The sequence below is a fragment of the Petaurus breviceps genome, unplaced genomic scaffold, assembly GCF_028583685.1.
Source record: "Petaurus breviceps papuanus isolate PSGF00001 unplaced genomic scaffold, PetGlider_PUasm1.0 91133, whole genome shotgun sequence".
Lineage (NCBI taxonomy): Eukaryota > Metazoa > Chordata > Mammalia > Diprotodontia > Petauridae > Petaurus > Petaurus breviceps.
Genome location: NW_027187419.1, coordinates 98,225,813 through 98,252,609, shown reverse-complemented (window position 1 = coordinate 98,252,609; position 26,797 = coordinate 98,225,813). Strand labels below are relative to the sequence as shown.

The following is a 26,797-nucleotide window of genomic DNA, read 5'->3' as shown; positions in this document are numbered from 1 at the left end:
ACAGTGATATTCTGTTACATTCACGTACCACAATTTGTTTAACCATTCCCCTGCCAATGGATGTTGACTTTGTTTGTAGTTCTTTACCACCACAAAATGTGCTGCTATAAATATTTTGATACCTATCTTTTTATCAGTGACTTCCTTGAAGTCCTAACACTTTTCACTTTCATAACACTTAGCATTTTAAAAACATAACCTTTTATTTGTTTTTATTTCCCACCTATTTGGCAGCTTACTCCTCCCTCTCAGCTTCCTTTGCAAAATCATCACCCTTGCTCCACCGCTTCTCTGTGGGTGGATGCCATGGTTCTCTACTCTGCTCTCTTCTTTTTCTCTCTATACTTTCCGTGATTTCATATGCTGTATATCCAAACCCAGTCTCTCTCCTAAATTTCACTGCCACATGACCAATTAACTTTAGAAGTGAGTGAGAGTTAAGGAAATGAATGCAAACAGATTTTCCCTAGTAGTTTGACTGTAAAAGGAAGTAGAACTAGAAGATGGTAGACAGTAGCTTGAGAGAACAGTGAAGGTCTTTCTAAGGATGGTGGAAATCTGGGCATGTTCATAACAGTAAGGAAAGAGCCAGTGGATGAGAAGAGATTGAAAATTAGGGAGAAAGGATGATTGTCAGCCTGGAAAGAGTCTGCTAGAGGAGAATGGAGGGCTTGAAATCAAGACAATAAGTAGAAGTGTTGGGTGTCTGAACCTCTAAGTTCATGGCATGTGTTTATTGTATCATTCAATGGACAATTAATCATATTTGGCCTCATGGTATAACTTATCTAACTGCTTTATATTTTTTTTACCTGGTTATGATTCTCATTACAATATAAATTGCTAGAGGGATGCATAATGTAAATTATACCTCCTGAATTTTAAGGGATAGTCCTAATTACAAAGAAAGTGTATTTTAGGACCATACAGTCAGAGATCTAGACTTGGAAGTAACCTCAGAGGCCATCTAAGTTTAATTTTATCCCGATTTTATCAATGGGTAAACTGAGGCCCAGAGAAGGTAAGTGACTTGATCAAGGTCACACAGGAAGTATCAGAGGTAAAATTTGTTCCCAGGTCCTCTAAATTCAGAATCAATACTCTTTCCGCTATACTTTTAAGGAGGTTCTACAAAGAGAAGGTCCTTTTACTTCTCTACCAGATAACATCCTCCATCATCTTACCTTCCCCCCCTTCCCTGACTCCAAGCTCTCTCTGTGTACTACTGCCTGCAAATACTGCTTCAACCTTTGAATAACTTTTATTAGACTCTATCATCCCCTCAAGCTTCTTTCCTATATATCTGTTCTCTATTTCTTGGACAAACTCTTGGAAAAAGCTATCAACACAGACCACCTCTACTTCTTTTCCTTTCACTTATTTCTCAATCCATTGCATTTAGGTGCCAATTTCATCACTCAGCTCAAATTGTTCTCTCCAAAATTACCAATTACCTCTTGCCACATCTGGTTTTTTTTCTCATTCCTCATTCTTTTCAGTCTATCTATTGCATTTTCTCCTGCTGTGACCATCCTCCTCTTCTCTCTGGGTTTCCATTATTTATATTACTCTCCTAATTCTCTCCCTACCTGTCAGTCTGATTCTTCTCAGTCTCCATTGCCAGTTCATTTTCTATATTATATTCCCTAACTTTAGGAGTTCTCCAGAGTTCTGTCGTAGGTCCTCTTTTCTTCTCCTTCATTCTCTTTTGGTAGCCTTCTGAGCTCCCCTGTGTTTAATGTGTCTAATGTTTAATGATAAGAAGATGACTCCCATGTTTAGATATTAAGCCCCAGTCTCTCCAGGCTTTAGCATCACCAACTTCCATCTGGACATTTCCAACTGAATGTCCCAGAGAAATCTCAAACTCAATATGTCCTAAACAGAACTCATTATCCTTCCCTACAAACCATCCCCTCTTCCAAACTCCTCTGTTTCTGTCAAAGGTACCACCATCCTTCCAGTGTCTGAAGTTCCTAATCTTAGTATTATCCTAGACTCCTCACTCTCTCATCTCACAGGTCCAATAACCTAACAAATCTTGTCTTTTCTGTCTTCATAACATCCCTTCTCTCCACTTGCACACCTTAGTTCAGGCTCTCATCACTTCCCACCTAGATTACTGCAACACTTCCCCAACTGGTTTTCCTGACTCAAGTCTGTATCCTACACACTGCTGCCAGTTATTTTCCCTTAAGTACATATCTAACCCCTAGTCAGATCAACTCCAGTGGCTTCCTGTTGCCTCTAGAATAAAACATAAACTCTACTGTTTATCTTTCTTTTTTGGGGGGAGGACAATTGGGGTTAAGTGACTTGCCCAAGGTCACACTGGCTAGTTTTTGTGTTAAATGTCTGAGGATGGATTTGAACTCAGATCCTCCTGATTCCGGGACCAGAGCTCTATTCACTGGGCCACCTAGCCGCCAAGACTGTTTATCTTTCAAAGCCCTACACAACCAGTCTGCAATTCTAGCTTTCTAGCTAGCTGTCCTCCTCTTTCTCAGACATAAAACATTCCATCTCCCTTTTCGGGGCCTTTACCCTCGCCTTCTCCCATGCCTGGAATGCATTCCCTCCTAACTTCCATCTCAAAATGACTCACTCTTAGTTTATGAAACAACTCCAGCACCATCTTCTGCATAAAATCTTTTCTGATCCCCCAACTCCTAGATAGTGCCTTCCCTCCCCAATTACTTGTATTTAAATACTTTTCACTTTTGTATTTATGCATTTTATACTTAATGCTTCAGATATTTCTATATGCTCTTGTCTCTCCCAACAGAATATAAGCTCTTGTAAGGATTATTTTATCCTTTTTAGCTCTATACAGCACCTAGCAATTAGCATAGTGACCAATATAAATACCTTTTTTTTAATTAATTTTTTTTTCCAATCCACAAGCATTTTTATGGGAGCGTGGGGTGGGATTGTATCAGATTCTCTTCATCTAAGGTTCCTTCTAGTTGTAAATCCCATGAGTGTAAATCAATGGGATTTTTTTCTGAGAAGATGACAACTTGCCGGCCTTGCATTGCAGTCTCCTCGACACCGGAACTCCGGTGCGTTGCTCCTAGTTTCCATTCTGCCTGGGGACTGCTGAGCCTGAGGCACCGGATGTAGAGTAACCTGAGCGGCGTAGTCTGGTATCTGGAGTTGGGGGAGGGGACTGGGCACTGGGCACTGCTACCTGAGGGGAAGGGAGGAGCTGCGGCAGCCCGAGAGGGCCGTCGCCGCGGAGACCAAAAGCTTTGAGCTGGGAGTGCGGATCCGATGATTTTGAAGTATTTTCTCGGGTGTAAGTAGATACACTCCGCCCTCCCTTCCTCCGCTCCCCATTACAACTCTCGTAACCAGAAGAAAAAATGAAACGGAAGGAACTGGAAAGTTTCTTGCAACAAGTCGATGGCTTTGAGAAGCCCAAATTACTTCTAGAACAGTATCCGACCAGGCCCCACATTGCAGGTAAGGTTGTCCCCACAAGCTCCGAGTGCAGGTTGGGAAATGCAGCACCTTTGGCAGAGGGATGGATTAGAGGTAGGAGGAACGTTAGGAATCGCAAACCCACAGCCACCCCCTGAACTGATGAGGAAACTGAGGCGCAACGAAATGGTCAGTGGCAGTAGGTAATGGAGTCTGGATCCAGACATTGACTCCCTGCCGCCAGATCTAGCTCCTTCCGTTACGCCGTCGTGTTTGCCTCCTTCAGTAATCGTAATCCAGAGTTTACTTCCTATCTAATTTTATTTTCTCAGCAGCGCTGTATGAGGTAACTAGGGCAAGTATTATTATCATATCTTATTATCTAATATTAACTTGTTAATATCCGAAGGAGCTGTAATTTTTGCATGGGAAGCTGACTCCACCAATGTAGATGACAGACAGTTCTTTGATTGATGAGTAAACCCCGAGAAGGACTGAGGTGCCTAGAGGTGTCACAAAGCTACTAAGTATCAGAAGTAGCATTTACACTCTGGTCCTCTTAACCAAACCTAGCACTTCATTCACTGCAAAATTTCCTCTACAATACAAGATTATCATCCACTTTATAGATGTGGAAAATCAAGCTTAAAAAAAAAATAAATACCTTCCCCAACATGTTGCAGAGTTAAGCAAGTTTTACGGGACTCTTATTGTTCGGGTACTCTTCTTCCCCCTACCTCCCCCCCCCCCCCCCCCATTATTGGAACTCTCCTCATTTCCATTGCCTGACTTTCCTGACATCCTTCAAAACTCAGCTGACTGAGTTTTGAGTAGACAAAACTACCTTCTAACAAGAAGCTTTTTTCTCATCCCCCCTTAATCCTAATGCCTTCTCTTTATTGATAATCTCCCAATTATCCATCATATATTTTATTTGTACATAGTTGTTTGCTTATTGTCTCTTGAATTAGACTATAAGCCCCTTTAGAGCAGGAAATTACTTTTATCTTTCTTTGTATACCTAGAAGTTCAGCACAGTACCTTAGGCACTAAAATAAACGTTGACTTCTTGATTGACTACATGTGAGGAACTATTAATTTGTATAAGTTAAGAATTTAGAACAAAAGTTCAGTCTTAAAAAGCACTACTTTTTTTTCGGGGAATGTTATTCAGGAAGCTTTTTATAACTATCATAGAAAAAAAATTTTTTCAGCTAGCAAGATCTATTATGGATCTTAACCAGTGTGTGTGTGTTTTCTTTGAACCTGCTTGAAAACATTGTATACCAACAAACTTTGCACCAAAAACAACTGTTAAGAATTGAATAGGACTTTTATGAACATTTATTGAGCTTTTTTTGGTAATATAACATTGATGATTAACGGTGACTTGAGCAGCCCTGGAAACAGTGCTGTTTTCCGAGTTCCATCCCTGAGGTCAGTTGACTAATATAAGCTGGTATCAGTAGGTCTTGGCTAACCTTGATTCTGGCACTGGAGAAAATTTGGGTATTTTAAGATGCTCCTTTCAAAAGGTATACTTGGAATGATTATCCCTTTTTAGAGGACATTTTGATGAAAAGATGCTATTATTTTGGGATGCATAGTTTCTGTGGCTTTTTCATGTAGAGGCTGGTTCTGCAATTTAATTTTGATGGTTTTTGTGACATAGCAAGTTCCTACATTTTGTGAGCCCTTTTAATAGTGTGTATCAAGAGGTCAGGCTAGGTGGTGCAGTGAATAGAGCACCGGCCCTGGAGTCAGGAGGACCTGAGTTCAAATTCGGCCTCAGACACTTAACACAAAAACTAGCGGTGTGACTTTGGGCAAGTCACTTAACTCCAATTGCCCTACCTTTCCTCCTCCAAAAAAAAAATTAGCGTACTTCACTTCGAAGTATTCATGTAAGACAAATTAAAGTATTTTAAAAAGAATCATTTTTTTCTGACTGGATTTCCATCACTAGCCTTGCCTGTATGTTTTATCTCTAATTTGTTTTCCCCTTTTTTTTAAAGCATGTATGTTATATACAATTCATAACACATATGATGACATTGAAAACAAAGTGGTTGGAGATCTAGGATGTGGTTGTGGAATGCTTAGTATTGGAACAGCAGTGTTAGGAGCTGGGTAAGTAATTCAGTACATAATTTCTGGGACCAACTGAATAGTATTTATGGGAATATGCCAATCTATATTAAAACGTGTGGGAAACAAGATGTTGTAGTACATTTTATAAGAAATGCTAAGAATAAATCTGATTACTAGTCATACCAACTTATAAACTTCCCCTATTCTTTTTTTTTCTTTTTGGAGGGGGGAGGGAGCAGGGCAATTAGGATTGTGACTTGCCCAAGGTCACAGGGCTAGTAAGTTAACGTTAAGTATCTAAGGTCCAATTTGAACTCAGGTCCTCCTCACTCCAGGGCCAGGGCTCTATTCACTGTGACACCTGTTGGCCTCTTCCCATATTCTTTCTGGTTGAGCATACCCTTCCTAACCAAAATATATCAGAGTAAATATATTGATGTATTTTTTTTAAGATGTAATAAACCCTTATTTTTGAAACATATATTTAAGTAGCCCTTTTTTATTTTGCGTTTACAGGTTGTGTGTCGGATTTGATATAGATGAAGACGCATTAGAAATATTTAGTAGAAATGTTGCTGAGTTTGAGCTGACAAATATTGACATGATTCAGTGCAATGTGTGTTCTTTGTCTGATTCATTATCCAAGTCCTTTGACACTATAATCATGAATCCTCCCTTTGGAACCAAGCATAATAAAGGTTAGTTAAAAGAAACAGATGTTCTGGTGCAATATTTATAGAGAAGTTAGGTTTAAAAAAGAAATCATTGAATGTTTCGGGAAAGTGATCAGACACTGTCATTAGACAAGTTAGTCTTTTCTATAGGCATCACTGTTCCAGTTTTTTTATATATTGATAGGGAATTGAACTGTTCACTTTTTTACTCTTAATTTTAACCAATTTATATTAAATAAAAACTATTAAGTGAATAAAACTGAACACCTCACAGAATTTCACAGACTTACTGATTTTCAGAGACCTCAGTGGTCAATAGGCCAAATTCACCTGCAGACTCTATTTAGGACACTTGGTATAACTTACTTTGGTCTCATTTAACTTAAAGTAAGTTTTGAATCCTGGCAAAGATTTTTGTATGAGAAAATTACTGCTGTGTATTTTCACTCTTACAGTTAAGGTAAGTTGAATCCTGTGTTGCTACCCAAGTTTTCACTAAAGAGATCAGATTTTGTGAAATCGGTCTCTTATAATGGTTTAGTCATCCTCAGTTATTTTGACAGTAGATAGCTTTTTTTAAAAAAAAGTTTCTGTCTGGGGGTTAATACCCTTATCTGATATTTCAGAAGTGGGCACACCAATCTGTTTCCCCTGATCACAATTAGTAGTAATTAGCATTGTTCATGGTTTTCTCTAGATGTTATTTACAGGGTTTAAATAGTGGATAAAGAAAAATGGTGACAAGGGAGAGGAGGTACTTATTAGAGGGAGGAAGATAGTATACTACTAGTTTGTAGAGACAATTTGTTGGCACAGCAGAGAGATAGAGCACTGGGCCTGGAGTCAGAAAGACCCGACTTCAGATCTGGTCATAGATACTTACTAGTTGTGTTATCCTGGGTAAGTCATTTAACTTCTGTTTGCCTCAGTTTCCTTATCTGTAAAATGGGGATAATAATATCACATACTTCTCAGAGTTGTTATGAAGATCAAATGACAATAATAATTTAAAGCACTTAGCACAGTACCTGGCACATAGTAAATGATATATAAATGTTAGCTATTGTCACTTCACCTTTATATTATCCTTTAAATTTATCAGTTTGGCTAATTATAAAGATCTTTTCTTCTGTGAGCCAAAAAAAGCATAGTTTTTTTAGAATATGTACTTCTAAATTCCAGTGAGTGATTTTAATCCAACATTTTGGCAGCAGATTAAATATAAATGTTTTTTACTCCCTTCATAGGTATGGATATGTCATTTCTGAAGATTGCTTTACAAATGGCAAGAGTAGCAGTTTATTCCTTACATAAAACTTCAACCCGAGAAGTAAGTCCAAGCCATTAGCTTTTCCTTTATTATACTTTCCCAAACTAATGACAGTGTTGTGAACCCTAAGTAATAGAGATGTCTACTGTATTTGATTTTTTGTACATGCCACCCAGTTGCTGCAGTATTCCCCTTAGCTAATAGCTACCACCTATGACTTAGGGATTTCCACAGAACCACAGAGATTAATTTCTTTTTTCTAAGATTTGGATAGATAGGAACTATTTGGAAGAAAAGGAAGCAGATAATGAAACAACTTTAATCAAACCCTAATTAGGAGATAATAGCATGGAGTAGTAGAAGGCACATTGTACCAGGAACCTAGGTTATAGTCTTGGCTCTCTCACTGTTTATATGAGTTTTAACAGCTCCCTTAATGTGTCTTGTTCTTTGTTTTTTCATTTATAAAAATTGAGCTGATGTAGGATCATAGATTAGAGCTGGAAAAGACCTTAAAGGTCATCAAGTTCATCCCCCACATTTTACCAAAGGGGAATTGAGACCTGAAGAGGTAATTTGATTGTTCGTGGTTACATGGTAAGTGGCAGAGCCAGAATTTGAATATAGGTCCTCTGACTCTAAATCCAGCACTTGTCTTTACTTCTCTCTCTAGATAATGCTAGTCAAATCAACATTGAATACTTCTTAAGTGCTGCGTGCTGGAAGATCTCTTCCAGGTTTGAAACTGTGATAGTCTGAAAGAGTAGGTATCCAGGAAATATTTGTTGAGTAGATAATTATAAATTAAAGAGTTCTTGGACACAGGTTAGTTTATCCAATCATATGTAAGCTGATGAATTCCAAGGCTATGCATTATTTTTTTAGCAATACATCCATCAGTAGGATTCCTTTGGTTTTTCTAATACAATCCCTGGTCTTTTCTTTTTCTCCTTCACTGTTCCTTGGTTCTTACAATGCCACCTTGTATAATCCATTCCATGGCTAACTCCTAACCTTTGAATTAAGGAAGCAGAAGCTCTTTAGATGTGATTACTGTCAGTAGACTTAAATGATGGCCTTGGTTGCTACTTGGGCTGCAGAGACTAGGAAGAGGAAAAAAGAAGAAAAAGTAGTAAAAGGAAAAATATAATCTGAAAAGAAAAAAAATTTACATGAAGAAACTAATGACACTTGTGTTACTTAGTGTCATTGGTTACCTACTTTTGTCCTAATATAATCTTTTCACTTTAATTTTTCAGCAGAGTTGATGACTTTAGACTTTTTCCTTCTATATCATATCCCTACTGTCTTCTTATTGCTATCTTCCAGTTCTTATTGTAATAACCAGACACTTAATCCTTCCTTCACCATTTTTTGGATGTATTAAATGGTTAAAAATAAATTTTGGTTCCTACAAACATCTCATGCTTTCTAAAATTTTAATACTCATACTAAATGTTTTCTAGCTAATGTTATATTATATGGAACTACTTTAAAGTTATATATAATTCACATATATCTGAATATATAGGAAAAAATTAATCGATTACCTACATACTTTCTTTTAACCTAGATCTGATTTTGTCAGTGTATTTCTGATGGAGAATAATTTGAGGAAATTTATTAATTTTTCTAGTTAATAAATTATATGAATTCAATATTTAGCTCCCTGGTGCATACAGACCACTTATATAGATTGAGAAAGTTGCCTGGGGCTCTGAGAAATTTAAGTCACTTGTTCAGGCTTGAATAGTCACTTTTTGGCCAGATATAAATACAGTTCTTGATGGTACCTCTCATTGCTGGTTACTTTGAAGACAGAAATTGAATCCAAAGTAAACAGGTTATGTTTCTTTACACAGTAAATGAATCAGTAAGCCAATATTCAAAACAAATGCTTTTGGCTAACTAGTAAAATTTGACAGGATGTTTTATCCTTCTGTTAGATCAGCTCCAATATAAGTCTTCAGTGACAACTGTTAGTTCCAATCTTTGTTGAATGTCCTGAGTTTTTTTTTTTTATTTAATTAAGTTCATAAATTGAAATAGTGCTCCATCACTGCTGTTAACTGATATAGCAGTCAACAATTTGGGAAAGCCCCTTATGCATTTTAACAAATTGTTAGCCATATTAAAATTCTTTATTCTTATATTTTTAAAAAGGTTATGCAATAAAACTAATCTTTAAAAAAAATGAGTCTTGATGAGAGTATGTATCAGTAGAAAGCTCCAATATATTTAATATATGCATGATGAACTAAACTTTGTCTCAGATGGAGTGAACCAACTAAAGGTAATTTTTTTTTGTTTAGCATATTCAAAAGAAAGCAGATGAATGGCAAATTAAGATGGATGTTATAGCAGGTAAGAATCCTGAATTTTCTTTAAAATAATCCTGAATCTGGAAGCCTGATGCTATTTGGGGTGGAGATTAGATATCCAGTCATTGCCAACATTTTTATGTAAGAATTGGGAGGACATAGTATACAACATGTACTTTGCAATGTAATCAATTAGGCATGGCTCAAAGGTTGGGTGAGCTTTTGCTAGAAAGAATTCTTATATGGCATTCTGATTCCCTAATCCCAATTCTGTACAGGGCTTGTCTTTCAGGATAAGCTTGGGTAAAAGAAAAAATTTTAGGAGATAAAAAAAAGTGGCTTTTCTTCCTTTGTGTTCCCTAATGTGAAGAAACAGTTTAAGCTCCATAAAAAGCAAATTTATCTCTCTACTGATTTTTCAGATTATGCCTTGTTTTATACTTATTTGTGTCTATCATATCCCTTCACAGTCCATAAATTCTGTGAATTCAGGGACCATGTGTTGTTTCCTTGCATCCACAATGGCTGAATATTAAAGTTTTGTTGTTGAATTTCTAAAAGAGGAAAACCTTATGTTGACTTATTAAAAATATTTTAAAGACAATGATAATTATATTTCATTAATTGCTTAGAGTGATCTAACACATTTTATTTGGTTATCTGATCTGGAGTCTTGGATACAGGAGCCCAGAATACCGGTGTAACTCAGTATTACTTTCTTGTTTAAACAATCCAGTAAACAGTGTTCAACTTTTCCATTTTGTTTCTGCCCCTCTGTTAGCACCTAATTCATGTACTATCTTTTCATTTTAACTACCAACTATGCACTTGAAATAAATGAAGTAAAATAAAGATTATACTCTAGGGTTCTTCCTCGTAAAACAGTATTCATACCATACATTTATTTTGGTGATTATAGTGGTTATATAGCAGGAATATATCAGTATTAGTCAGAAAATGTTTGAGTCACTTGGCTGTCTAGTCAGGCAAATAATGGCAGCTACCAAAAGCTGGCTTCTTTCCTGCCATTTTCATCCTCTGTGATAGCTGTGTCCCAGTCTTTGCTGAATGTGTTAATTCAAATGAAGATCTACCTTTTCTCCCTCCTACTTCCTCCCCAGTGCCTCCAAACAACCACAACTGGCAAAGCAAGGAAAACAAAAACTGTTACAAAAATACAGGGAAAAAAAAATATGGAATGCTTCACAAAATTGCATGTCATTTTTGCACAGGAGCCATGCTAATTTACCCTATATTGTTCCAATTTTAATGTATGCACTGCTGAAGCAAACTGTCTCCAAAGATTAATCACAAGAATATGTTTTTCACATTAAGATTTTTAAGTGTATTTATTGCTGCTTTCTTAATATAATTTAGGAGAAAGGGTTGTACTACTGAAGCAAATGAAAAACCAGCACTTTGGTACTACTATCTCATGATGCACATGTCCTTCCAGTCTTTTCAGGAAAGAAAAGTAGCATTTTCAGTTCAGTGATTAACACTCACACCTGGTCACACCCTACACTTTTCAGTGATTCTGAACCCCTGTAGGTCAACATCGAAATCCTTCCCCACCACTTAAGTCTTTACTCCCATTCTTCTCAATCCTCTAAAGTTCCAACCAGAAGCTGCCCACTCCACCTTCCACTGTGCCCTCTGAAATGCTAGTTCCATAGGTAGTAAATTTGCCTTTATCTTGAGTCTTTTCCTCTCCTCTTTTTTCTTCCATTTTTCAGCAGTCACTGAAACTTTTGACTACCCTCTAATGACACAACTTTCCTGGCTACCCTTTCCAGTACTAGCTATACTTTCTCTCAGTCCCCTCAGTTCACTAATTAAGGGAGTTGAAATACTTTTTCTTTTCCATTGCTGCTTGCAGATTCTTCCTCTACCACTAATTCTTGTAACCTCTCTTTCTTTAAGGTCCATATAATCCATATGCTCTACCCAATCAAAATCCTCGTAGCTGTTCTCTATAGTTCTCTAGGACATTTCCCTCCCTCCTTCAGTGCATGGCTCAGTATCTTTCTTTTCTCCCTAACTCCTGAGTACTAGTGGATTTCAGCGTACATATTGACTCTTCTTTAAACACCCTAACCACTCATTTCCTCATATCACCTCAGTCACTCACAGTCATACCTTTGAACTCTACCCACAAACGTACCACCACCGTGTTTAAGAACTCTGAAACCTCCTTATCTGATCATAATCCCTCTCCTCCTGCCTTTCTTTACCAACCTCTGACCTCTACACCCTGACCTCCAATTCCTTCACTCCTCTGTCTCTTCTAGTCCTCTTTCTGCACTTGCTCTTCCAGAACTTTTCATCTCTCCTCAAACCTCCAAAGTCTCCCCTTCCCCCCATTCCCTAAGCAGAGAACCTTGCCTGTTTTACTGGAAAAATTGAGGCCATTCACTGTGAAATACTTTCTTTGTCATCTCATCTCATTCAGATGCCTTCCGCCCCTTTCTCCTCCTTTACCCATCTCACACAAAGAAGTTGCTCTATTCCTTACCAAGGCAAACCCATCTACATGAACAAATGATCCCATTACATCCTGTCTCCAACAGAATAGTTGCCCCCGTCTGTTCTCCCTGCTTCCTCAATTCAGTCTCTCCTTGTCCACTTGCTCATTTTCTTTTGCCTACAAACATGATCATGTCTCCCCCATCCTCACTGGATCCTTCCATATCACTTAATATCATCCAGTATCACTCCTGCCCTAAATTTCTTGAGACAGATGCCTCCACTTCTCCTGACTCTGGGCAAGTCACTTCACCTGTTTACCAGTTTCCTCAACTGCAAAACGGGGATAATGGCGCTACCTCTCATGACTGTTGTGAGGATGAAATATTTGTAAAGTGCTTAGCATGGTGCCTGGCACACTATACAAATACTTACTCTCTTCTCTTCCCCTCACTCTCTTCTTAACCCCCTACAATCTGACATCAAACTTCATTCCATCAAAATTGCTGTGTCCAGAGTTATCAGTGATGTAATTGTCGAATTCAATAGCCTTTTTCAATCTTTATTTTAACTAACCTCTACAGCTTGACACTGCTGATATTCTCCTTTATTCTCTCTCCTCTATTTTTAGGACTCCACTCTCTTCTAATTCTCCTGTTAGACCACTCCTCAGTCTCCTTTGCTGGATCCTTATCTGGGTCATACTGAAGTGCCCATCAGAAATTATACACCAAAGCCCCCTCCCAGTTGCAACCTGCTAGAAGGGGACCCCTACCAGGGTCCCTGGAAACCACCTAATAGGCCATAATAGTGAGGGAACGTTTCACCTGTGTTGCTAGAAACATACCCCAGATAACAAGTTTGTTCTTGTTAGCCCAGATACAAGTCTGTTCTTGTTAGGTACCCAAGACTTTACTAGAAATGGTACCCCCCCCCCCCTTGGAACCACATTTTGTTGATTAGCAATGCCTAGCTCTATAAAAATCTACCTTTCAGAAGACTCAGTGCTGTCTTCCCTACTGGGGAGGCAGTCACCACAGTTAATAAACACTCCTATTAAATTATAATTGGCTTTGCTGTCATGTCCATTTCAATACCAGTTAACCATATATGTCCCACAGGGCTCTGTCCTGGGCCCCCTTCTCTCGTTTCATTTCATGACTTCATCAACCTTCCATGGATTTAATTATCCTCTCTATGCTAATGATTTTCATATCTACCTTATCTTTTTCTCTGACCTCTGCTAACCTGTCTTGCATCTTCAACTGGAGATGAAGATTTTGATGAACTTTCAGATGACTAAATGTACAATGAACATCTTAAATGTAACATGTCTAAAACTGAATTCATTATCTTTCCTTCTAAAATCCCCCATTACTGTGGTCAAGGGCACCACCATTCTCCCTAGGTATCATCCTTGACCCTTCTCTATCTTCCTACTTCCAAACCCAGTCTCTTCCCAAGGTTTGTTTATTTCGCCTTTTAAATATGTCCTCTTCTCTCCTTTCATATTGCCATGACCCTCATACCGGCCCTCCATTCCTTACACATGGATTACTGCAATAGCCTGCTGGTGAGTGTCCCTGTAACAAGACTCACCTCTCCCTCCCCCCAACCCATTCCATCTTTCAATCAACCACCAAAGTAATTTTTCCTAAAAGCACAGGTCCAACCGAGGTGGGCCCCCTCCTCCCCACTGCTGGCCCTGGTGGGATTCGAAGTGCTTCATAACCTATCCTCCCCTGTACCTTTCCAATCTTTTTTACACCTTACAATCCCCTCATCCCACCCTTGTACTCTATCACCTCTCAGTTTTGGCCATTTTCTCTGGCTGTCCCTCAGGCCAGGAATGCTATTCCTTCTCATCTGACTTCCCTCAGGTCCCAACTAAAATCTAGTGTTCTCTAAGAATCCTTTCCCAACCAGTCTTAATTCTAGTGCTCTGTCTCTGCAAATTATTTCCTTCTTACCCTGTTGTATATTTGTCTCTCCCCTTACAATGTGGGCTTCTCTTTTATTCCTAGAACTTGGAACAGAACCTGGCAAAGGAATGTGTGATTAATAAATTCTTATTGACTGTGAGTCAGTGTAGGTTATACAGTAGACTGACTGGGTGGAGGATGCAGTCCATGAATAGCAACCTGCTTGAAAACAAATGGGGAGGTTAGAGATTACAGAATGTTTGCAATTAGAAAACATTTATTGTAACATACACATGAAGGGTGAGTGAAGGGGACAGAGGGAGGTTATAATTTTGTAGTTAGCCTTGTATGCCAGTCTATAGAGTCTGGAGTTATTTATTCAGAAGAAATTAGGTAGTCATTGAAAGGATTTGTGCAGTGAAGTGGTTTGATTTGTGCAAAAGTAGATTAGCCCTGCAGCTGTGTGGAGAATGGATAGAATTAATATTGGAGGTAGAAAGAATGTTAAAAAAAACTTTTTGGTCCGGATGGGAGCTAACAAGGATCTGGACTCCAGACATGATGAGAATAGAAGAGGATGGATGCAAGGTTCTGTGGAGGTAGAATAGGTCCTTCCCTTGTGATGTTGGATATGAACCCATTAGATCAAGTGGGTGCTATTACAAAGGCCTGGAAAAAATGGGAAGGAAAGGCATCAAAGCAGAGAAAAGGACATTACCTTCCTCAGAGTCGAAAAGGGAAGGAACAAGAATGTTGAAAGCAGTTTTAAAACATATAGAAGAATGGAAAAGGTGAGGAAAATCTCCCATTTTCTCAGTGTAGGTAAAATATCTGAACATAGGAGCATAGCTAGAAAATGTGAAAAGGAATTAAAGGGAGATTTTAAAAACTGAGCCATATAGTAATCATAATAATTGAAGATGCCTTAACTAGAATTTTAGCCTTGTCACGTCTTTTACATACAGCCACAGCTTTAAAAGCTAGTGCTTATCCTTCTAAACCTCTTAGAGGGAGGTACATTCCCAACAACCTAGTACCTTACTGCTAATATTAATATGGAGTTAGAAAGGCAAAATTAGAAAGCCTCCTGGCTTTTCATAGCAATAGCACCTTGGGTTTATTTCCTATCTTTCCTCAAGTTTTTAACTTAAAGGCCAAGGCTAGTCACTAATTGTTTCCGAATTATGCAAGATGGCTTTCATGCTTTTTTCAGTCAATATATTTTGTATTTTTAAAAAGTTAGAGGTGTGATGTCATTGAGTCATTTGCTTATAGGCCTCATATAGAGCAGGTGTTCTTAATCTAGGGCCTTTGGATTTATTTTGGTCATTTTAACATTTAAAAATGTCTATCAGAGGCTTCAGACAGAAGTTAAAAACTCCTGCAGTAGAGCTAGAGTTTTAGAACTGACAGAACCTTTAAAACTGTCTAGAGTTCTTTGATTATATAGCATAGGGAAATGAAAAACAAATTTGTTTTTGATGGTTTTTTTTTTTTGGTGGGAAGGCAGGGCAAATGGGGTCTGGGGCAGGATTTGAATTCAGGTTCTCCTGACTCCAGGGCCAGTGCTCTATTTACTGCGCCATCTAGCAGTCCCAGCACCCACTTTTTAAAGAACCAGTTTGAAACTAGAGTTTTGAATGATGTCTTTGAATTAAATCATTGTTTTTTTCTTCCCAGAACTACGGTATGACCTACCAGCAACATACAAATTTCATAAGAAAAAAACAGTAAGTTAAAATTTATGACATAACCATTGAAAAGATGACACTTTCAGAAATAATGGGGACCTTAGAGATCATGATTGGATATTCATAAATGAGAAGTTAAAAGGTGGGTATCTGAACAGAGTACTTAAAACAAACATGTTAAAGTAGATAACTATTCAGTTGGTAGATGTTGCCCAAATCCTGCCCAAAGGGTAGGAAAAAAACTTGTAGAATTAAATTATATTACATAGATGTTGAACAGTCCTATATATTGGATCATATTATATACACACTTAACCCAAACTTCTCTTGGGGATAACTACAGTTAAGGAAAACAAAGCCTGATTTCTTTTGTTAAAAACGAAGCAAACCATATAAAAATAACAGGACAATTTTGCCTTTTATATAGTATACATTTTATTTGTTGGTATTTCCAACATTACAAACCAGGCTTCACTGAAAGAACCTTTCTTTTGATGTTCAGATCAGTGTCTGAAATGCCAACATTTGCTATCATGAACAAAACTATACATATAAAAAAATCATCCAGATTGAGTAAGGATACCTGGACAACAAAAACAAGTTAAACAAAAATAGTCTTTCCTTCTATTATAGGTGGATATTGAAGTGGATTTCATTCGGTTTTCTTTTTAAAGACCCCCAAATCTGAGACAGCTTAAAACTTGTTTAAAAGGAATAAAAATTTTTCTATCAAGCTACTGGTCTCCAGCTCCATTTTCTGTTTTCAATTGTTTTGCTGCAGGTTCTTCTTTTTCAGGTTCTTCTCGTGTCCTTTTAAGGGATCCTATAAAGACATATTTAATTGCATTCAGACCAAACATTAAAATTTGAAGTTTAGATTGCAAAGATCTGATTAAATACCACAAAACTAGAGAGTCCTTGGTACTAATTTTTAAAGTATTTCTGATAATTAGCTAATTTTTACAAATGAAGCTGTTAAAGTTTCAAGAAAAACATTTTTTTTTAAAGCAATTGGGGTTAAGTAACTTGCTCAAGGTTACACGGCCAGTTATTTCTGGATGTGGTGCTAAGTATCTGAGCCCAGATTCGATCCCAGGTTATCCCGACTCTGGAGCCGGTGCTCTTACTCACTGTGTCACCTGGCCACCCCGGAAAATGTTTATTAATGTTCACAAAAGGTTGCCTATGATTCAAAACCAATTTTCCAACATAGGGAACAACATAAAAGAAGACAATTTCTAAATAATCCAAGAGATTTAATTTTATCCAAGTATTTAAAGCCTTGATTTTTCTCCATAAATTGGAAGGGGGAAAAAAAAATCTATCCTTGAATGTACCATACAGGTAAGCCAATTATCCACTCCTTTAATTCTATTACAAAGTCTTTATCTTCTGAAGAACCAAATTTCTTCATTTACAAAGATATATAGTTCACAACCCTAAAAAGTGGTTAAGGGTTGAACAGAAAAATATATATGCTATATTTAATTTAAAATTGAAATTCTTCTTAGTTTGGACTGCATTTGCCAACAGTTAGCAACATACAGAACTTGCTTTCTTTGTATGAGCTTATTTTCACTGACAATCAGATCAGTTCTGAATGTTCCTTTTTAAATGTCACCACACTTTAAAGAGTTAGGATATTCTGTCACCAATTCGGTACTTTGTGTTTTGTTTTGTTTTTTTAAAGCAATTGGGGTTAAGTAACTTGCTCAAGGTTACATGGCCAGTTATTTCTGGATGTGGTTTTAAGTGTCTGAGCCCGGGATTCGATCCCCAGGTCATCCCCACACTGGGGCCGGTGCTCTTACTCACTGAGCCACCTGGCCCGCCCTGGTACTTTGCGTTTTAAAAGGGTCATCCTAAGGCAACATCGTGAAAATTGTAATAAAGTTCTCACATAAATAAAGCTTACCTCCAGCATCACCATTTTCCTGTTCTTCATCACTATCAAATTTTGTTTTCTTGCCTTGGAATTGTATTTTTCCTTTATTGGATGTACCCTGGACAGCTTTACCACTTCCTCTTCCTTTTCCTTTAAATTTTCGACCTGTAGAAAGGAGTTAAGATTTTGAAAACTTAACCTATACTTATTCCTTCAGTTTCTTATTTTGGTTTATGCAGTAGTTAGCATTTCCAGAACTATATTAAACAGTGGTAACAATAGACATCCTTGGCTTTTTTATTCCTGGATCTTATTGGAAAAGTCTCCATTTCTCCATTATAGATTAAAATGGTCAGTTTGTCCAAAAATTTTTAATATAAATGGGTGCTTGGACTTTTTAAAAACTGATTTTGGCCAATTTTTTTTTAAAATGAGGGAATAAACATGAGCTAATTAGAAATAAAATTACTGGGATGGCTAGGTGGCGCAGTGAGTAGCGCACTGGCCCTGGAGTCAAGAGGATCTGAGTTCATATCCAGTCTCAGAAACAACCTGTATTAGCTGTGTGACCTTGGGCAAGTCACTTAACCCCCATTGCCCTGCCTTCCCCACTCCAAAAAGGCCTAAATAAATAATATTACTGATTTTTGCAGATGTTCAGCTAAAAAGCTGAAATAATTAGTAACGTCAGTAAACTGAAATAAACCCATAAAAACATTATCCTTTTTTCATATTATCAATAAAACGGGTTTTAAAATTCCCAAGTCATTTAAGTTACCTGGTTTTAATTCCCTCAACTGTAAAAGGGAGATCCAAACTAAATAATCTTACAGTATTCTACAATTCAATTTAACTTCAATTACCTTTTGACTTCATCTTATTTAGGGATTCCTGTTGGTCTTCAATGATTTTTTTCAAAGCTTCTTTCTCTGTCTCTCCTTCTAATACTTCCCAAGTTACATCTTTGTTTCTTAATTTTAAGTTTCCATTATTTGCTTCATTGGCTTTGTCCAGTGCTTCTTTTGCCTTTTCTTTAAATAGGATTATTCCCTGTATCAAACAATAGTCATACGTATTACATTCTAAGCTAAATCCCCAAGTATATATTAAAATAGGAAAGCAAAAAAATCTTTATAGCTCTGCAAAGAATGATATGATAAATTCAAACTGTCTCTCCCCATGTTCATAAAGGACTCCTGTCTTATCAGTTAACATTTTTAAGCTAGTAAACTAGCCTAGATTGAAATCTACTCTTCTAAAGATCTTAATAATACCATGGAAAATACCCACCTGATGCTTCTAATACCATAAATTTATTTAGTTATCACAATAGCAGATCCAGAGACAGTAACTAAAGAAGAAACACCTGTCTAAATTCCACTGTTGAAACTTCAAGATATTAGATAGCAAAAATGCTATCAGAGACAAAAACAGAGTACTCACAAATAAGTTGCCAATACCCACACCTTGAGAAGTGAACTTCTAAGGCTCCCCAGAAAAACCTCAACTTACCCTACCCCATTAAAACAATGCAAAAATTACCTTTGTTAAATTTTTCTGTCCCAATCAAAATTCCTATTTAAGCTTCTGCTCGAAATTCTTAAATGATTATATATATCACTTAGTCTACACAGAACATTTACTCAAGTGAAAATGCTTCATGACTTAAATTGAGTCCCCTTCCCCATCCCATCCCCTAAGGGAAAAAAAAGTCAATGGAGAGCATTTAATTCTTAAGAAAAAAGCAATCATGGTTCTTTCTCAATGCAGCTTTTTTAAACTGCTGAAATAAAACACCTCTAACCTCTTTTGCTCCTCTGATGAAATCTATCCACTTTATTTCTCCATGATTAGAGAAAAGTGTGTGAAGATCTTCTCTACAGGTTTGGTCATCTAAACCACCGGAAAATTTCAGCAAGCATCCAATCTTTTCATCCAGGGATTTCTGAAGAACCACAAATAAGACTTATTATGAGGAATCAAAATCTAAGTTTCTTTTTAAAAACCGTAAGAGAAATTATTGTCATTCTACCTATGTAGGAAATAAGTAAGTAAAAGTCTGGTATAAGATAATATAAAACTCAAAATTTCTGAAAATTCCTGCAAAAGTTATCAGAGTTCAAAACTCTAAAGAATTTGGCATGTTTTGACCTAAAGATGTTCAAAACAGCTGTTGACTAAGGTGGCAATTATCCCCTTTTCCCTAAAAGTTTTCTTTCTTCTACAAATCACATCTACCAAAGATGATTAAATCAAATTATGTTCTTTAGAGAATAAAAATTTTAGGTAAGTAGTACTTTGGGTCTTACAAATATTGAATTACAAGTTGTTAAAATATTCACTTTGTTACATGTACTATTATGGTACAATAAAAATGGTTACTTTTAACCACAGAAGATATAACTAACCCAGCTTTGTGATTTACACATTTGAATGATAAAGAACATTATACTTATACACAAGAATGCAGTACTTGCCAATTCAGCATCTTCTGCTAGCCTCTGTTTTTCTTCTTGCTCTCTACAAAATAATAGCATCAATGAATTTTAAGCTGGAAAGAATCTTAAGGATCTAGTCTCAAACACCTCAGTCTAACAAATAACAAAGCAAAGTAATTCTCATCAAGTCACAAAGCTAACCAATAACCAAGTTAGAATTCACTCTCCATTATGAAGATTTAGTTAAATCTGGCAATTTTGTATTCCTTAAATCATCCTGGGAATTTCCATGTTCCCTCCAAGTGTTTTAAGCTCTCTAAACTCAAAACTCATTACCTTAAAATAGCTCAGTCTCAGAGCCTGATCTAGTTTTTACAAAAGAGCCCACCTAAACTAACTCTCCCTCCAAACATCTAATGGCCACCTCAAGTTCTGAGGTGATCTACCACATACTATACATTGAAGGGTATTGGTACATGATTTGAAATGTATGTAGACATAGTTTTAAATTTCACTTCCACAATACTTACTGTTTAGCTTTTGCTTTGGCTTCTACTTTATTTTGCTTCCTTTCTTCATTCTTTTTTGCAAAGTAATCTTCCCTAAAGGACAGATAAATGAGCTATTAAATGTGTAGTAAGAAATCCTAAACAGTATTGACTATAAAATAAGAAAGAGATTTTCCCACTTGGTTTGAGAGAGAACAACAAAACCACCCTGGAAAGTAATTTATGTTCGGGCTAATCTCCTAGGCCACACAAGCACAGGGCTCTTGGACCAGTAATAACTGATTAAATTTCTCTTACATGTTCATAGTTACCACTGTCCTCTGGTTCTGTTTTTTTTTTAATTGCTTTACATTATATTTTAAAATTTTAATTATATGTATAGTATCCTATTAATGTAACAAGATGTATTGAACCAATTATCAAATCAGATAAGACCCCATGAAGATCTTTAATCAGAGAGCTCTTTGGTTTTTCACCATACTTCCACGTAACATACTCCCAACGTTGCCCAATTCTATTCCTAATAGTATTTGTTGAAAGATTTCTTTTTCAGTGAACATGATTTGATTTCTGGAATTTACTGGACCAAAAGATTTATCTTTTTATTTTTTTTATTGATAACTGCCAAATTCTTCTCTTAGAAATTTACATTCCCATCAGCAACAAATGTGACCCTGGTTCTGCAAAATCCATCTAGCACTAGAGTTCCTTAGCTTTTAATTCTTTTTGCCAATTTCAAGGTATGAGGTAGTGTTTAATTTTAACTTACACATCCCAAAGGAAGGTTTGGCATTTTTTCAAGTGATAAAATTTAGAGTCTTTGACCATTTACTCACTGTGAACTAGTAAACTTTATTGGTTCCTTGATATTTTTTATTCCAAGATTCTGTCCGTCATAATTCCCATAAATATTCCCCTCAGTTATTTTTTATTTTAATATATATCATCCCTAATAATTCCCTCTGTTCATCTCTCTTCCACAACAGAATAAATCTCTTCCCCTATTTTTGATTGTCTACAGGTGTATCAAACACTAGTGCTTTTATATATATACTTACACAGTTATAAAAAAAAAAACAAACCTCTTGGTATCTTGTTTAATACTGGAATAACTATAATAAGGATTATCATCATTTCTACTATATTAACCCAATCCATCCATATACAACCAAAATCCTTATGATTATTTAATTCTTCCTTGATTCTCATCATAGTTGTCCTTATACAAGTCTGACCTTTCTGCTACACTATGGCTGCCAGACTGATCAGAGCAAAGATTTGCTGCAATATGTTCAACCTATAAGAACAATATTTTTCAAGGTTAGACAATCAGGATTATGTTAGCAATGTGAAATAAAATGTTTCAATGTTGGCATGAGAAGTAAACCCAAGAGCCTAGAATATCAAATCTAAGTTAAATCTTCATTAAAAGCACTTTGACATGTTAAAAGCAGCTTAACAGGGTATCACAATCACAGTCTTCTAGGTAGAAGGACCATTAGACCATAAAGAAATCCCACTTGATAACTAGTCTACTCTCTACAGTAGCCTTAGACAGTTCACCTCTGGACTCTCCTTTATTTAACAATATAAAGGACCTCAGAGAAAAGTTAGTTACTCATCCTATTTTAAAGATGTAGAAACTGAGGTCCACAGCTTGAACTAAACATGTAGAGTAATTTAAAAAAATTCAAACTCACAAGATAATCCACTTCCTCTCTGGATGATCCTATAATACAGAAAATTCTCCCATATACTGAATCAAGTCTACCTCCTGATAACTTCTACCCACTGTTACCTTGTCATGCCCACAGAAGCTTCAAAAATAGCAATTACCACTTCCCTCCCTCCTAGTTGACAGCCCTTCCAAAATATTCCCCTTCAAGTTTTTTTTTTCCCAAGACAAACAACCTACCTAGTTCCTTCAATTATTTCTAACCTAATATGGTTTGATGACTCCTTTACCACTGATTACCCTACTATGGGTAATGAGTTTATCAATATACTACTTGAAATGCAGGGCCCAGAACTAAACACAATTCTTCCCCTACAGTCTGGGATAGAAAGTGACTGCAAGAATATATTCCTTTCTAGACCCTATAGTTTTATTAACAGAATATAAAATAGCTTTTTTGGCAAGCATATTAAACCACTGGCTCATTTAATTTGCTTTCAACAATCCTCAGAGCTTTTGCCAAGAAATGTCTTCATTTTGTACTTGTATACTTTTTAAAAACGAAAATGAAGGACTTAACTTTGTAACATCTCAGAAGTCAAAACAGGACTTTTGTTGGTTTCTATACATTCAAAATGTTTATCACAAAGCCCTGTGGGGCATGCCACTAAAATCTTCGCTGTATGCTGACATCCATCATCAACATTTGAGTCCACTTGTTTCAATGGGCTACATACAAACAAACCAATTTCACTTTTGACATTATTTTTTTCCTTTGTGAAACTGATTGGCTCCATATTTACAGTTATGAAAATTACAGATTAAAAATTCATTAAAAGGGCCAGCTAGGTGGCACAGTGAGTAAGTGCTGGCCCCAGAGTCAGGAGGACCTGAGTTCAGTTCTGGCCTTAGACACTTAACATCCACACAAAAAAAACTAGCCTTGTAACTTTGGGCAAGTTACTTAACCCCCCAAAAAAACCCCATTAAAATTGTGTACTATCAGGTAGTCCTTTTTTCCACCCATTTCAATCGGAAGGTAGTCATGAATGTCTTTCTCAAGTCTACATATACTACTGTCTATGCATTCTACTGACTACTCATATAATCTTATCCCTAAAACATGCTGCTAAAACTTTATGTGCAAATTGAACTGGCTTGTAGCAGTCACTGCTTCAACAGTAACCTTTTAAGTGGCATAAAAAGCCTACAGAAGCTCAGAAAGAAAGTTTACATAGGAAGCCCTCAGCCACAGAAAACAATGAAAATGATAAAAAAAAAAAAAAGGCAAGACTTGGTCTTTTAAATAAAGAATTCATAGAATGACGTTTACAATTAAATTTTGATGAAGTAAAAAACTCAGTATAAAAGACATTTTTTCAACAGTGGTAATATTTCTGACAATACGGTACTTATAATCTTTCCAGGGAAAGTGGATAAAAACATGGCATTCTCAGGAAACTGCCAATGAAAATACCCAGTATAAAGCCAGAAACAAAATGCCAAGTTGTGCAACAGATCACCCCAACATTCTCAAACATTCCCAGCATATGCATGTTAAATCAAAGTAAAACAATAATAGATTTATCACTGATGGTACTCACTGTTCATGCAGCAATCATCTCACACGAAATAAGTCAGTTAGACTTAAGCCATATCTTTATAAGGACTCCTAAAAGTTCCCAACATGCTGCACTTGAAAGCTCCCCTCCCTTACCACTTCACCTAATTTAATATTAGTTGAAGCACTAACTTACTTAAAGAGTATCAGCAGCTCTGTATCTTTGTATTTTTGTCCAGGGGTTTCTATAAACTTCTTGGCAGATTCAACACTGTCAAACACAGCAAATATTGATCCCTATTGAGTAATAAATTATTTTAAAAGAAGCAGATTAGTAATATTTCATTAAATTCCAGAATTTTACTCTTTACAAAGAAGTTTATAAATCTCATACCTTAAATGCTTTATGTAGTGTTCTCCTCATCTGAATATTTTGTACTTGACCTTTACCTTCTAACCATTCTTTTATGTCATCAAGGGTTGCATCTGTTGGAAAACCTTTCTGGGGAGAGCAGAGAAGGAAGTGATGATTAATTATAAATATCAATATCCAGAAAATGACATTTCAGCTAAGTAATAAAAAAAAATCTGAGAAGACATAGAATTCAATCAAGCATGCCAACTTTATGGCAAAATAGCACAATTAAGTTGTTTATATCTTACAGTAGAAATAAATCTACAATGGGAAAATTACATGTCAAATACAGTTATTAAAGAATAAATGTAAACTCCAATACTAGAAGTTACACTTACAACATAGATGGATCTGTTTTTTACTTCGTTTTTATACTCATCTGTTACTTCAGGGAGGGGTTTATTTGGAGATCTTCTGATTTTAGTTTTATCCTCACTAACTTCCATGAGTTCTGCCTTGGATTTCTTTAGAGCACTTCTTATCACATCAAAGTCCTTTGTTAGTTTGCTTAATCTTAAAAAGAGAGAGAGGGAGAATGTCATAGTGGAAAAGCAGCATTAAGTGTTGAGAGGCCTAAGACTTTTTACAAAGATTTTTACCTGTTGAATTTGATCATTATCTCCAAAGGTACCCAGCCATCATCTATTTTGATCTGTTCCTTTAAAAATTTGTCTCGTGGAAGGTTAAAGTCACCAAAATAGTACTGTAAAATGATTACAACATATTGTCATTGTAAATATTCATAAAGAAAGGAAGTCTGACTTAAGTTCTGACTAGTTATAGAAGAATGTCACAACTTCATATATATATGAACCAGTATAAAGGATAGGGTGACCTAGAAACACACTAAAGGCAATTCCTCTTAAATGTTCTATTAAGATGTATAACCTAAGGTAACTAATCAGAAAGATTTAAATTACTGAAGATCCTGGAAGATGCTTAAGTAAATGGACCATGCATATCATTAGAATTGCAGAATTGTCTATATAGAAATGTCAGAGAGCATTTATCAAAGCACTGAGTTCAAGGACATGCTACGAAATGTGCCTCTCTTACTAAAGGTGTTCAGGCAGCATAAGCTTGCTTTTGGGTGACTTTCTTTAGAAATCCATCAAAAATGGGACCTCCACTATATCAAGGGATCAGTCAACTCTCAATGACAATTTGTAACTGTATGCACATGCATGTTAGAATTAAGATAAATGAAAATTTGTGATTAATAAATCTTTGAAAATAATTTTATCTGTTGGTGACTGTCTAATTTATCTATGCTCTAGTCCTGAATGGCAGAGTTAGCAGTATCTCAGTTATAATAAAATCTCCCAGTGCACTGTTCCTCCCCAATTATCAATATTTAGTTAGTTTCAGTTTAACAAAGGGAAAAAACTCAACAATTCACACCTTTAACAAAGAATAGTTTCTTTTAACAAAGAAAAAAATTCATGTCAAATTCAGTTGCTAGCTAAAAGGGATTAAACCAGATAATCAGGTATATAAAATGGAGCCATCAAGTATCACTATTTTCCCTATCACCAAATCTCACACCTACTTTTTTTTAAAGTTTGTTCACTCCTTAAGGAATGGACCATGGGAAGATTAAGTGTGCAGTTCAGACAGACAAGAATTCTTAACTCTTTACTTAAAACTTAGTACATAGAAAATGTGTTTCTAAGGCTATTACATCTTTAAAGAACAGGGCAACTTTCTAACTGATGTTATTATAATGGTAAAATCATCAGAAACCTCAGTTTATTGGAGACAATTATGCTGTCAGGAAGATTTATACAAATAAGGTGGAGAAAGACTATGCATTTCATAATACAAAGGCCTATGACAGGGATGGGAAACCTGTGGCCTCAAAGCCAAAAATGATCCTCTAAGTCCCCGCTTTGACTAAATCCAAACTTCACAGAACAAATCTCCTTTTATTAATGAAAGGATTTGTTCTGTAAAACTTAGACTCAGTCAAAAGACCACACCCAAGGACCTAGAAGGTCACAGGTTCCCCACCCCTAGCTAGACCCTTCATATTATAGATGTGTCAGAGATATTAAAAATGACTAAAGACCAAAGAGTTTAAGTGACTTACCCAACATCATAAATCAAGGTAGTGGAAGAACCTACTGTTAGTCCAGTGTTCTTTTCTACAGCCCTACCATAAGCACCCACCAACTTATTAGTTTATCAGACTGTTGTTCAATCATGTCTAACTTCCTGAACCCATTTGAGGTTTTCTTAGTAAAGATATCATTTCCTTCTCCAGTTCATTTTACAGATGAGAAAACTAAGGTAAGCAAGGTTAAGTGACTTGTCCAGGGTCACACAGCTTATAACTGTCTGAGGCAACATTTTAACTCACAAAAATGAGTCTTCCCTGATTCCAAGCCCAGTGCTCCACCTAGCTACCTATAGTTTACCAAATGAACCATTTATTAGACAGCAGGACTCCAAAGAAT

General features: G+C 36.4%; 2 protein-coding genes and 1 non-coding gene across 4 annotated transcripts in view; 1 reads left to right on the top strand and 2 right to left on the bottom strand.

The window, feature by feature from the left end:
- The first annotated feature begins 3,091 nt into the window (after positions 1–3,091).
- On the top strand, positions 3,092–16,592 carry METTL5 (methyltransferase 5, N6-adenosine). The gene is made up of 7 exons (XM_069080150.1): positions 3,092–3,465; positions 5,439–5,553; positions 6,031–6,212; positions 7,436–7,518; positions 9,771–9,822; positions 15,848–15,897; positions 16,492–16,592. Exons 1-7 carry the CDS (start codon positions 3,366–3,368, stop codon positions 16,528–16,530), a joined length of 621 nt encoding a protein of 206 aa, XP_068936251.1. The 5' UTR covers positions 3,092–3,365; the 3' UTR covers positions 16,531–16,592.
- Positions 10,967–11,071, bottom strand: LOC138155599 (U6 spliceosomal RNA). The gene has a single exon (XR_011166888.1). It is a non-coding gene; the product is annotated as a U6 spliceosomal RNA (small nuclear RNA).
- The window catches only part of SSB (small RNA binding exonuclease protection factor La), a 14,558-nt gene continuing 4,029 nt past the window's right edge, over positions 16,269–26,797 (bottom strand). The window contains exons 3-12 of one of the 2 annotated variants that reach the window (XM_069080148.1): positions 24,941–25,044; positions 24,680–24,854; positions 24,321–24,428; positions 24,123–24,223; positions 20,712–20,783; positions 20,221–20,263; positions 19,548–19,688; positions 18,607–18,793; positions 17,774–17,908; positions 16,269–16,681 (exon numbers count right to left, since the gene is read on the bottom strand). In XM_069080148.1, the coding sequence (XP_068936249.1) occupies positions 16,593–16,681; positions 17,774–17,908; positions 18,607–18,793; positions 19,548–19,688; positions 20,221–20,263; positions 20,712–20,783; positions 24,123–24,223; positions 24,321–24,428; positions 24,680–24,854; positions 24,941–25,044 (1,155 nt within the window). In that variant the 3' untranslated portion in view covers positions 16,269–16,592. The remainder of the gene's footprint in view (positions 16,682–17,773; positions 17,909–18,606; positions 18,794–19,547; positions 19,689–20,220; positions 20,264–20,711; positions 20,784–24,122; positions 24,224–24,320; positions 24,429–24,679; positions 24,855–24,940; positions 25,045–26,797) is intronic. The other variant, XM_069080149.1, reaches the window with a different exon arrangement.